The sequence below is a fragment of the Hippoglossus hippoglossus genome, chromosome 24 (assembly GCF_009819705.1).
Source record: "Hippoglossus hippoglossus isolate fHipHip1 chromosome 24, fHipHip1.pri, whole genome shotgun sequence".
Taxonomy (NCBI): Eukaryota; Metazoa; Chordata; class Actinopteri; order Pleuronectiformes; family Pleuronectidae; genus Hippoglossus; species Hippoglossus hippoglossus.
In genome coordinates, this window is record NC_047174.1 from 12,719,246 (window position 1) to 12,731,346 (window position 12,101).

A 12,101-nucleotide genomic window follows, 5' to 3' on the forward strand; every position below is an offset into this window, starting at 1 on the left:
ACCATTACATGTAGTGTATTACTCCACCAAGGAGGTAATGTTTTCATCAGTGTTTGTTGTTTCTTTGTCGAATTACCACAAAACTTGGTGAAAGGATGTGGTATGGGTCAGGGAAGAACCCATTTATTTTTGTTTTGATCCAGAGGGGGCAGGTCTAGGATTGTATTTTCATTTTTTGAACATTGTGAGATAGGGAATTTACATTTTCACCAATAGGAATAATGCACAGGTCTAGCTGAAAGAATCAAAGTATATTTAAGGGAGTGATATTCATCAGTGTGTTTATGTTATCGCTTAATAAGTACCTTTTATTTATATGTTCACTAAGTACGACAAAACATGGCTTGTTAACATGATAAACTTTTATTTATGGGTCCCACCATTTCAAAGAACCGTATCAATTTGCATATATTTACAATTAATGTAAGAACACAAAGAACATTGGAATGTCAATAAATACAAAAAAAAAGAAACGCATCGATAAAACTTAAGATACAAAAACTGACAACTTAAAAAATTAAGTTCTAAAGGGAATGGCTCTCAACTGCATATTGTCAATTTGAGGGGAAATGAAGTGAGCTTGGTCAAAAAGAGGTTGAGGAGGGGGACTTTCCAAGCTCATTTACAACATTAAACTTGTAATTTTTCTTAAAGTACACTACTTCTAAACGCTAGCGGGCAATAGAAACAGACTTAGTCCACTTCCTCCATCCTGGATGTGTCATCATCGTCACCTTCCAGAGGCGGCATGTCCTCGGTGGGAGCAACAGTGGGCTCATCTGATGTCAGGTCATCTTCATCAATACCTAGAAGACAAAGATGATGATGAGTCAGTGGAGCCAGGTAATTTTAAATAAGAACGTCAAACACATTGAATGATAGTTTAACAGCCATAACTTGTACCACAGAAACTAACCGAGACCCAGCTTGATCATTCTGTAGATGCGATTGGAGTGGGTCTGGGGGTCGTCCAAAGTAAATCCTGAGGAGAGCAGGGCGGTCTCGTAGAGCAGGATGACCAAATCCTTCACTGACTTATCGTTCTTATCAGCCTCTGCCTTCTGCCTCAGGGTCTCCACGATGGGGTGGTCAGGGTTGATCTCAAGGTGCTTTTTGGCGGCCATGTAGCCCATGGTGGAGTTATCTCTCAGGGCCTGGGCCTTCATGATCCTCTCCATGTTGGCTGTCCAGCCATAAGTGCTCGTGACGATGCAGCAGGGGGAGGAGACCAGTCGGTTGGAGACTGTGACCTGTGTGGACCATAACAAAAATAATTAACATCATCTTCCTTTACTGCACAACAATATGGGTTGTATTAGTTTTTTATTAATGTTTTCATCTGCTCACCTTCTCCACCTTCTTCTCCAAGATGTCCTTCATGATCTTGCACAGGTTCTCGAACTGCGACTTCTTCTCCTCCTGCTTCTTCTTCTCGTCATCATCCTCAGGCAGCTCCAGGCCTTCCTTGGTCACTGACACCAGGTTCTTGCCCTCAAACTCCTTCAGCTGCTGGACACAGTACTCATCTATGGGCTCGATCATGTAGATGACCTCCAGGCCGGCTTTGCGCAGCCGCTCCACAAAGGCAGAGTTGGCCACCTGGTCTTTGGTCTCACCTGAAATACAGATATGGAAATGCTGTAATATAATGTAATATAACAAGAACTCAGTTCACTTGATCTTAAACTAAATTAGAGTTAATCCTCACCTGTGATGTAATAGATGTGTTTCTGACTATCTTTCATGCGTGTGACGTAGTCCTTTAGGGAAACCATCTCGTCTCCAGAGGCGGAGGTGTAGTAGCGCAGCAGCTCAGACAGCCTCTTCCTGTTCTGTGAATCCTCGTGGATGCCAAGCTAAAAATAAAGAAAACACTTAACTGTTAGCACCCTGCAGTTACAAGCAAATTACTATTATGGGCCTATTAGGTGTAATCATTGACTTCCACAGTGCCTACATTTAAACAGAGGATGGCAGTGAGGGGCTGTATTCAAGTCTTTTCACTGGGACAATATGGCCTAAGGATCAGACAGATGGCTAATGAGTAAAAGGTCAGAGGAACAAAGGTGACGATTAGCTGAAATTCCAATGGTTCTTTCAAGCTTTGCACTTGAAGCAATAGTAAGCAAACTGCTTTAACTCAAATTATACTTGGGTTTCTCTCAGATCACATTAACACAGTATCAAACCATGGCAGTGCAGGGTTTAACACTAAGTTGCTGCGAAATGTTTTAAAGATTAGAAAAAACATGCAGCTTGCACAGTGCAAGAAGAGGACGCTGACCTTGATGTTCTTGGAGAACTGCTCATAGTACTTTTTGTAGTTGTCCTTGTCCTCGGCCAGTTCAGTGAAAAGCTCCAGGCACTTCTTGACGAGGTTCTTGCGGATGACCTTCAGGATCTTGCTCTGCTGCAGCGTCTCTCTGGAGATGTTCAGGGGCAGATCCTCGGAGTCCACCACACCCTTAATGAAATCTGACGGATAGATACAAACAACCTCGTCAGCAACACAACAACGTTTCTAAGATGATTCATTTATTTATTATAGAAATAATATCAGCTGATTATTTGATCTATGAACAAAGTGCTCAAGCTATTAGTCATTCCAAACGTGGGTTAATACTCACTGAGGTACTCAGGGATGAGCTCATCGCAGTTGTCCATGATGAAGACCCTGCGCACGTACAGTTTAATGTTGTTCTTTTTCTTTTTGTTCTCAAAGAGATCGAAAGGGGCGCGGCGAGGCACAAAGAGCAGGGCCCGGAATTCCAGCTGACCCTCTACTGAGAAGTGCTGCGGGTAAAATCAGTTGAGATTCCTGTCAGTTTTCACATTTGATAATATTGATACATAAAAGCATTAAAAACTTTTGCATGTTCAAGTAATAACCTACCTTGACAGCCAGGTGGTCCTCCCAGTCATTGGTAAGGCTCTTGTAGAACTCTCCGTACTCCTCATTAGTGATGTCATCGGGGTTACGGGTCCACAGGGGTTTGGTCTTGTTCAGCTCCTCCTGGTCAATATACTTCTCCTTGATCTTCTTCTTCTTCTTCTTTTTGTCGCAAGACTTGTCGTGGTCATGCTCCTCATCTGACCCAACGTCCTCAATCTCGGGCTTGTCCTCGTCCTTGTCCTCCTCGTCCTCCTCCTTTGCCTTTGCCTTTGCCTTCTCCTCCTCCTCCTCTGCCTCGTCGTCACTCACCTCCTTGTCTCGCTCTTTCTCCACCTAAAGAAATAATGATTAATTTGTAAACAACTGATTTTTAGCCATGTGTTGCTAAAACAATGTATTAATCCAGCAGTTAATTTAGACGTCAATTTAAATCCTAAAATCACACATTACTATGTATTTAAAGGCAAATTCTCTACTAACGCTCAAGATAAGTAAGAATGCAATCTGTTTATCAGTTTCAATGAGCACTTACAAAAAGTGTGATGGGGTAGCCAATGAACTGGGAATGCTTCTTCACAATCTCTTTGACTCTTTTCTCCTCAATGTATTCTAACTGGTCTTCTTTCAGGTACAGGATCACCTTAGTGCCACGAAGCATTGGATCAGCTGCACAGGGTACAGACAGGTTAGTGCAAGGTACAGAGATAACCATGGCACCTTTCATTCCTTAGATTGTAAAAACATAACTGTTAATTAACTACAAAACAATGGCAGCTACATTACTTACCGTTGTCCACTCTAACTGTGAATGAGCCACCAGCGGAGGATTCCCAGACGTACTGCTCGTCATCATTGTGCTTGGTGATGACCGTCACCTTCTCGGCCACCAGGTAGGCGGAGTAGAAACCCACACCGAACTGGCCGATCATGGAGATGTCGGCTCCAGCCTGGAGAGCCTCCATGAAGGCCTTGGTGCCAGATTTTGCGATTGTGCCAAGATTATTAATCAGGTCGGCCTTGGTCATGCCAATGCCTGTGTCGATCAGGGTCAGGGTGCGTTCCTCTTTGTTGGGGGTTATTTCGATTTTGAGGTCCTTGCCATTGTCCAGCTTGGTGGGGTCAGTGAGACTCTCATAGCGGATTTTGTCAAGGGCCTGGAGGTTAAAAAAAGAAACATTTTACATTAAATGTTAATAAGTGCACTTTAAGTTGTTTGTAAGTATTTATCATCTTTAATTCCTTGTTATCAGCATATTACTTTGCATTATAGTCACGGCATTTAACTTTACTTTCTTAAAACAAGCTCAACCCACATGTTTTGCACATTAAATTAAGATATTAGGCTTTGGACTAATACTATGACAAACTTACATCTGAGGAGTTGGAGATGAGCTCCCTAAGGAAGATTTCTTTATTGGAATAGAAAGTGTTGATGATCAGGGACATCAACTGAGCAATCTCAGCCTGGAATGCAAAGGTCTCAGCCTCCTCCTCCATTGGTTGGTCGTGTGATTCAGGCATCTGAGAAAAGAAGACAAATTAATATTGCTTTTTATAATGTGCATAAATCATAGAATACACATGCAAATACCTGCAACATAGTAGTACATCCTATCAGCTTTCTGCCTGTAGTGCAATTTTATCCTTGCTCAGTTCTTTGACTAAGATTAGAAAGCTAACTGCATTGCCATAATCAATAACTCTGCATGCTTTCATAAGACTAACATTTAACCACATACTTCTGTCTGATCTCATCTAATTTGTGCAATTAACCAGACATTTCAAGGTCCTGTGTGCATGACCGTGTTCATTGGTTGCTGCGGCACAGTGAGTCACCACACTGGCAGACCAATAAGGAGCCCTGCCGATCCCCCTCAGGTTATGTTCAAGTCATGAAGAGTTGCACCTTACAATATTATATAATGGACTAAATGTCACCGTGAACCACCAACCTCACTAATCGCCTTAATCGTCTTGTCCTTAGCACATGGTTCGGATGTTACAGAACGTGCATCCATTTGACACTGTCTAATATCTGCATCAGTTACATGAAGTTGCAGTAAGGTTCTCCTCACCAATGTCAGGTTAAGTGTGAGCACGTGTTGCTCGTGCAGACAGGTGGTGTGACAGCCGGTCCAGGTCACCGCTCCACCTCTCTGTAATCCATCTTTGACTAAATCCGCCTGCTTCTGCCTTCAAGGAAATTATATAATGTGATTTTTTTTTTTTCTTCTTGACAGCCGCAAATGCAATAAAAAGAAAAACTATGTGGATGGTAGTGTGTTAAATAGAAAGTCTGAATCACTATTAGGAGATTCACAGCTGAGACCTCAGTCGTGAATAGATGTTATTGACACGATTATCTATCGTTCGATCAGGGATCAGCAAGTGGCTTGAATTGCATATTGACATCGGCAGGAATAAAAAGGACTCCACCTGTCGGTTTCCCAGGCGAAATGCAAGTTTCTAGAAGGTACCATAACCAAAAAGAACCCTCTAGCAGCTTCCACAGGAATCGCAAGCTCCTCCTCTTGACCATCCGAGGAGAAGTGACTGACTACACTGTACCGGACGGATGGATGGACGGATGAATGGATGGATGAACAGATCATCAGAGACAAATCTGCTCAGGAAATCTGATTAGGATTCATTAGGTTGAGGAGCTCCTGCCTGACAAGTGCAGCATGTGGTCCATGTGGCTGCTGCTGCTGCTGCCGGGGAAGACACAGGGTGATGAGGGTGGAAATAGTCTCCAGGATGAGGCTGGGAGAAGTTTTTCTAACGTCCCAATAAAGCTGACATGTCAAATAAGCATCTCTGACATTCACATGTCATGTCAAAATGTGGACAAACTAAACATGTCAGACCCGAGTTTATGGCATCGTCTTAATCTGAACCTCATCACTATTTAAATCCATGCACGCCATCGTTATGTTGCAAAGTACAAGCTTCGATGAGAACAGCATCAAAACAACTATTCTAGCATGCATGTCAGAGTAAGTCATATTTAGCATGTCCGTTATTGAGCTGGCATTATAAAATATATCATTTACCTTGTGTCTGGAGGAGTGATAAATGCGCGGAGGTCGGTTCTAGTGGCGACGGAGGAAGAGGATTAATACTCTTCTCCCCCGAGCTGTCGAGAAATCCTGAGCTTTCCAGAACCATCTGGAATCTTCCCCCCGCAGCCCATAGGCCCGCGGAGCTGTCGATCACGACTGAGAGAACGCCCTCCCCGTTGCTTATTGGCTGGAGGAGGCGGGATTAAAGGATGGACAAGCCTGTTTGTTCCGGGTTTGGAAACTGAAACCGGCAGGAGTGTGTGTTCACTGGAAATTTAAGAAACTTCCAGATCAACAGGATGAGTTGAGATTAGATTCACTACTTCTGAATCTATATAATAATAATAGTATTATTAGTTTGCAGGAACCCGAACAAAGCAACGACATCCACCACAACAGACTCAGTCAGATCACATATCTTATTTCTGAAATAGATTTTATTACAAATTTGAATGCATTTCATTAAAAAAAAGTGTGCCTGTAACAAAAAGAGACATAAGTCAAATCCACAGTGACTTTATATTACTCTTAATGGCTGCCAGTAGTTCCATATGTAAGCAGCTGATAAAATGACTGAACCACACTGTGGCCGCCATAATTCCACTGATTAACTCCTATTGACTCGTTAATAGTCCTCGAGGTGTGTTAGGATGAAATGTCAGTTTGAAGACGCAACATATCTTACAAAAATAAAAATTAACAAAGCAGGAAAGAGACACGAGTGTCATTTTTTTTTAGTCAACTTCCTCCATTCTTGATGTGTCCTCGTCGCCTTCCAAGACTGGCATGTCTTCATCGGCCGGCTGGATGAGGTCTTCCACTGCGGAGTCATCGTCGTCAATGCCTGAGAGGGAAATTCATTCGTTAGCAAACACAAATACTCGGATTATTGTACAATAAGAAGAGTAAAAGAAAAAACGTACCAAGACCAAGCTTGATCATTCTGTAGATGCGGTTGGCGTGTGTCTGTGGGTCGTCCAGTGTGAATCCTGAAGATAGCAGGGCGGTCTCGAACAGGAGGATGACCAGGTCCTTAACAGCCTTGTCGTTCTTGTCAACCTCGGCCTTCACCCTCAAGGTCTCAACGATCGGGTGCATGGGGTTGATCTCAAGGTGCTTCTTGGCTGTCATGTAGCCCATGGTGGAGTTATCCCTCAGGGCCTGAGACTTCATGATCCTCTCCATGTTGGCCGTCCAACCATAGGTGCTGGTAACGATGCAGCAGGGGGAGGAGACCAGGCGGTTGGAGACTGTGACCTGTCAGTAATGAAATCTGGTATTATTGTCACGATCATACAAAATTAACCATAGAATTTTTTTTACTGGAACGCCGTGTCCATTACCTTTTCAATCTTCTTGTCCAGGATGTCCTTCATGATCTTGCAGAGGCTCTCAAACTTATTCTTGAGCTCCTCCTGCTTCTTCTTCTCGTCATCATCCTCAGGCAGCTCCAGGCCTTCCTTGGTCACTGAAATCAGGTTCTTGCCATCGTACTCCTTCAGCTGCTGGACACAGTACTCATCAATGGGCTCGATCATGTAGATGACTTCCAGGCCGGCTTTGCGAAGGCGCTCAACGAAAGAGGAGTTGGCCACCTGGTCTTTGGTCTCGCCTGTGAACGGTGATTTGAATTCATTGCATCCATATGTTAATATAATACCATGTGTGTGAGAAACGTAAAGCAAAAGCACCAAAAAAATAATCTGTGAATTTGAATAGCTCACCTGTGATGTAGTAGATGTGTTTCTGGCTCTCCTTCATGCGAGAAACGTAGTCCTTTAGGGAAACCATCTCATCTCCAGAGGTGGAGGTGAAGTAGCGCAGCATCTCAGACAGCTTCTTCCTGTTCTGTGAATCCTCGTGGATGCCAAGCTAAATCACAAAACTGTGTGTTACTTAACCTAACCTAAACATGACCTTCAAATATTTCAGCTGAAGGGTTAAGGTAAAAGAAATGAATGAAGAAGATGGATCAAATTACCTTGATGTTCTTGGAGAACTGCTCGTAGTATTTTTTGTAGTTGTCCTTGTCCTCGGAGAGTTCAGTGAAAAGGTCCAGGCACTTCTTGACCAGGTTCTTGCGGATGACCTTCAGGATCTTGCTCTGCTGCAGCGTCTCTCTGGAGATGTTCAGGGGCAGATCCTCGGAGTCCACCACACCCTTAATGAAATCTGAATGAAGATAATAACTGTTTAGCCACCGAAAGACGTGAAGAGAATGCTTCGTTTTCATATCGTGAAATCAGTCAAATGTAGTATTAATACATGACTTACTGAGGTACTCTGGAATCAGCTCTTCACAGTTGTCCATGATGAAGACCCTGCGCACATAAAGCTTGATGTTGTTCCTCTTTTTCTTGTTTTCAAAGAGGTCAAATGAAGCTCTTCTGGGCACAAAGAGCAAGGCGCGGAACTCGAGCTGACCCTCCACTGAGAAATGCTGCGGAGAGAAGATAAAAGGTATGAATTTATTAAGAAGAAATGTGATAGATAAAATACATGGGTTGCACTGTTTTATTGTGAGTAAATTTAGCTCACCTTGACAGCCAGGTGGTCCTCCCAGTCGTTGGTGAGACTCTTGTAGAATTCTCCATACTCTTCATTGGTGATGTCATCAGGGTTTCGGGTCCAGATAGGCTTGGTCTTGTTCAGCTCCTGAGCGTCAATGTACTTTTCCTTGACCTTCTTCTTCCTCTTGTTCTGGCCGTCCTTGGAGTCCTCGTCCTCGTCAGAGCCGACATCCTCGATCTTTGGTTTGTCCTTGTTCTCAGCGGCCTCTTTCTCGACTTCTTCTTCCTTCTCTCCCTCCTCAAGGTCCACTTCTTTTTCCCTTGTCTTCTCCACCTTAAGTACATAAAAGGAAAGGGAGTTTTAGATTTTTTTTGTGTCACTATCACTGTTAAAATTTGTATAATCAGGTCTTAAATTTGATAGTTATTACATTTAGGGCCGTTAGAAGAACTTACATAAAGTGTAATAGGGTAGCCAATGAACTGTGAGTGCTTCTTCACAACTTCTTTGACGCGCTTCTCCTCACAGTACTCTGTCTGATCCTCCTTGAGGTGAAGGATCACTCTTGTGCCTCTGCCAATGGACTCTCCTAAAATAAAAAATATATATAATCAATGACAGCAGTGCCAGGAAATTAACCTAATTAAATTAATCATGTAAATTGTTCAATGTACAAATATATCAGTAAGGGAAATAAAACTCACCAGGATCAACTTTGACTGTGAATGAGCCTCCAGCTGAAGACTCCCAAAGGTACTGCTCGTCATCATTGTGCTTGGTGATGACTGTCACCCTTTCGGCCACCAGGTAGGCGGAGTAGAAACCCACGCCGAACTGGCCGATCATGGAGATGTCGGCCCCAGCCTGCAGAGCCTCCATGAAGGCCTTGGTGCCAGACTTAGCGATTGTGCCCAGGTTGTTGATCAAGTCGGCCTTGGTCATGCCAATACCTGTGTCTATGAGGGTGAGGGTGCGAGCGAGCAGGTCAGGTCGGATTTCGATCTTCAGGTCCTTGCAGGACTCGAGTCTGCTGGGGTCTGTCAAGCTTTCATATCGGATTTTGTCCAAGGCCTAACAAGAAAGGACAAGTGAGTTAAAAATTGGCTGTTCAAACCATATACATATTTTTTACAGTGGTGATAAAATGCTGAGTATACTTACATCTGAGGAGTTGGAGATGAGCTCTCTGAGGAAGATCTCTTTGTTTGAGTAGAAAGTGTTGATAATAAGGGACATAAGCTGAGCAATCTCAGCCTGGAAGGCGAAGGTCTCGGCTTCCTCCTCCATCACGTGCCCAGCTTTCTCAGGCATCTAACAGAACACACATGTTAAGTTAAATAAAATCTTAAATATACCTCTCATCTCATTCTACTACTTTGCTCTGAAATCAAGTTTTAATTTATATACTAAGTATCTTGGAAATAATTTCCTAGTGTGATATTTGAAATCTCTTCCCCCGCATGTCGCAGACAGCCTCATGGCGTTAGGGGGGTGGGGTGCTAGATGAACACATGGTTCTTCTGTCAATCAAGGACTTGCCATTTGGGAAAATGGGTGGAGCTCCAATGCTTTTCCCAACCCCCCCCCACCAAAGGGCTACATGCAACATGTGTCATTTTACACCTCTGTGTGAAAGGAAGGAGTATTGGCTTGCAGTTAAAAGTATAAAAGACAAATTAAGTTTGGTTTTACATACAGTCCATTCATGATTAAAGATTGTGATCCATTTGGTTCGACTGCATTCAAACGAATTGTGTGTGTGTTTTTTAAATAATACTCATTTGACTGTTCTAAGATGGAAATGTGCTGCATCTACTCTTTGTGCCAACTGGTCTTCTGCCCATTCGCCATTACTCTCACACTCAGGGTCACCCTTCCTGCCATGTGCTCCTTATGCGTTACAGACTCACAAAGACACTGATGGTAAAGACGCTACACTTCCAAATTAATTACTTGCATTAAACATCTGAATTAAGTTAAATGTAATTAGTTTTTGCACTTTTTATCATTTAATTGTTGTATTTCTTATGTAACCTGATTGAGTAGAAAATGTTTATGCCTCTCTGCCTCTCTGTGTTCCCACCGATTAAACATCCATATATACCGCATATTACATTTTTGCAATTTTCATTTAAAGCATAAGTGTAATGTGAAAAAATATCTGCAGTCAATTGTAATTACCTTGAGTGTGATCTTGTCTTCTGTGATTTCTGGCCGTCAAATGTATCACTGAGCCGGTCTTCTCTTCTTGAAAAGGCCCCAATGTGCACTTTGCTGCTCCTGTGGGCAGTAAGTTTCTTTTGACTGTGTGAAAAGAACACAACTTGCCGGTGTCTTTTTATACTTCTGGGGGTGGTTTCGCGAAGCTCCCATTCAGAAGCTTCTAGAAGATACATTTGCGACAGTAAGGGGGGGTTTCAGGGAAAGGCCTGGAAGGGGGTGGGGGTTGGTTGGTGAGTGAGACAGCAGAGTCCTAAAGTTTATGTGTCCTTATAGGGCCGCAGAGTCACAAGGAGTGCCTGTCAATCACAATGAGAGCTTCCCTGATAGCTTGTCTGGCTGGTAGGCCCTGCACCCCCGCTCGTAAGCGTCACAGCTGTGCATTGCCTTTGCTATCAGCTGCTGTCGTTTGGCCCCACAGGACACACACATATAAAGACCATTAGGCACGCTTGGGTCTTTTTTTGGTGTGCAAGATTGGGGTGGAAATTGTTTTCACGTGTTTTAGGGCAGAGAACAGCTAATGTGCCGCAAATTGTAGAGAGGCTGAGATTCACATAGAATGAAACTAACTCTCATGGTCCTCTGTGCATAGAGGAGAAGAGTAAGAAACTTTATTATCCCGTTTTGACAACAACTTATTTGTACTAGTGGTTCTGATAATCTCATGGCCTGCATCAGTGACTCGAGATTACACAAAACAAACATAGCCATCATAACATGCTAAACAGTAAATGGGCCATGGTAACAAAAGCATGTTATCTCTTTAAATGTATGCTTAGTTTATCTGATGTTCAGTTTGCAGTCGTCCAATGACAACTAACAACGTGAGAATATATTTAAAAAGTTCAGAGAAATAGGCCCTAGTCTGGGGGATTTGCCAGATACCATGTAGTAATTAAAATAATGTAAGGATCTATTCTAAAATGTAGTGACCATTACAATAAAGCTACACATGTATGTCACATGGTTTTACAGGGATGGGATCTGGGGACAACATGAGGGCATGAACCCTGTATCAGTATTACGAAATACAGGATGGATCTCCTGCGGTTAAAAGAAACATGACTGTGAGCTTTTTGCACTTGTGTGTGGTACGGCTATAAAAGGGAACCTGGGGAATTCTATCATACAGGGAATGAAAATGACATGTCTCTAAATTTTATGAATTTGTGAAAACTAATGTTGATGAAACTTGCCATGTACCTAAAGGAACTCACCACACAGTAAACTCAGCCTTCTGTAAGACACAAGACTAGAACTCTCTGGTCCACTGTGGGTGTCGGTGACTTCATCTGACCAGAGGATGGCAGTGTGTGACACTTGCTACAACAGTTACGTAATCCAAATGTTTCCAGTTCGACAGGAAACGCTGCTAGAAGCTTGACTGTCCGTGTTAGTGAGAAACATGGAGA

The 12,101-nt window shown here is 43.0% G+C and overlaps 2 protein-coding genes across 2 annotated transcripts; both read right to left on the minus strand.

The window, feature by feature from the left end:
- Positions 1-344: 344 nt before the first annotated feature.
- hsp90aa1.2 (heat shock protein 90, alpha (cytosolic), class A member 1, tandem duplicate 2) lies at positions 345-6,092 on the minus strand. Its single transcript, XM_034579417.1, has 11 exons — positions 5,947-6,092; positions 4,265-4,414; positions 3,681-4,047; positions 3,426-3,559; positions 2,894-3,226; positions 2,628-2,793; positions 2,285-2,475; positions 1,709-1,856; positions 1,348-1,616; positions 917-1,250; positions 345-806 (listed from the first exon to the last, which is right to left on the minus strand). The coding sequence occupies exons 2-11, from the start codon at positions 4,412-4,414 to the stop codon at positions 694-696; spliced, it is 2,205 nt and encodes a 734-aa protein (XP_034435308.1). The 5' UTR covers positions 5,947-6,092; the 3' UTR covers positions 345-693.
- Positions 6,093-6,370: 278 nt separating this feature from the next.
- hsp90aa1.1 (heat shock protein 90, alpha (cytosolic), class A member 1, tandem duplicate 1) lies at positions 6,371-10,982 on the minus strand. The gene is made up of 11 exons (XM_034579418.1): positions 10,648-10,982; positions 9,628-9,777; positions 9,171-9,537; positions 8,922-9,055; positions 8,494-8,799; positions 8,230-8,395; positions 7,937-8,127; positions 7,680-7,827; positions 7,299-7,567; positions 6,879-7,212; positions 6,371-6,799 (listed from the first exon to the last, which is right to left on the minus strand). Exons 2-11 carry the CDS (start codon positions 9,775-9,777, stop codon positions 6,690-6,692), a joined length of 2,175 nt encoding a protein of 724 aa, XP_034435309.1. The 5' UTR covers positions 10,648-10,982; the 3' UTR covers positions 6,371-6,689.
- Positions 10,983-12,101: the final 1,119 nt, after the last annotated feature.

Excerpts from the sequence above, each read along its gene's own strand:
- hsp90aa1.2 (XM_034579417.1), bottom strand. The coding sequence starts at position 4,414 with ATGCCTGAATCACACGACCAACCAATGGAGGAGGAGGCTGAGACCTTT. Across the intron at positions 2,794-2,893 it reads AGGACCACCTGGCTGTCAAG|CACTTCTCAGTAGAGGGTCA; the intron begins GTAGGTTATTAC and ends TTTTACCCGCAG. Across the intron at positions 1,251-1,347 it reads TGGAGAAGAAGGTGGAGAAG|GTCACAGTCTCCAACCGACT; the intron begins GTGAGCAGATGA and ends TGGTCCACACAG.
- hsp90aa1.1 (XM_034579418.1), bottom strand. The coding sequence starts at position 9,777 with ATGCCTGAGAAAGCTGGGCACGTGATGGAGGAGGAAGCCGAGACCTTC. Across the intron at positions 8,396-8,493 it reads AGGACCACCTGGCTGTCAAG|CATTTCTCAGTGGAGGGTCA; the intron begins GTGAGCTAAATT and ends TTCTCTCCGCAG. Across the intron at positions 7,213-7,298 it reads TGGACAAGAAGATTGAAAAG|GTCACAGTCTCCAACCGCCT; the intron begins GTAATGGACACG and ends CATTACTGACAG.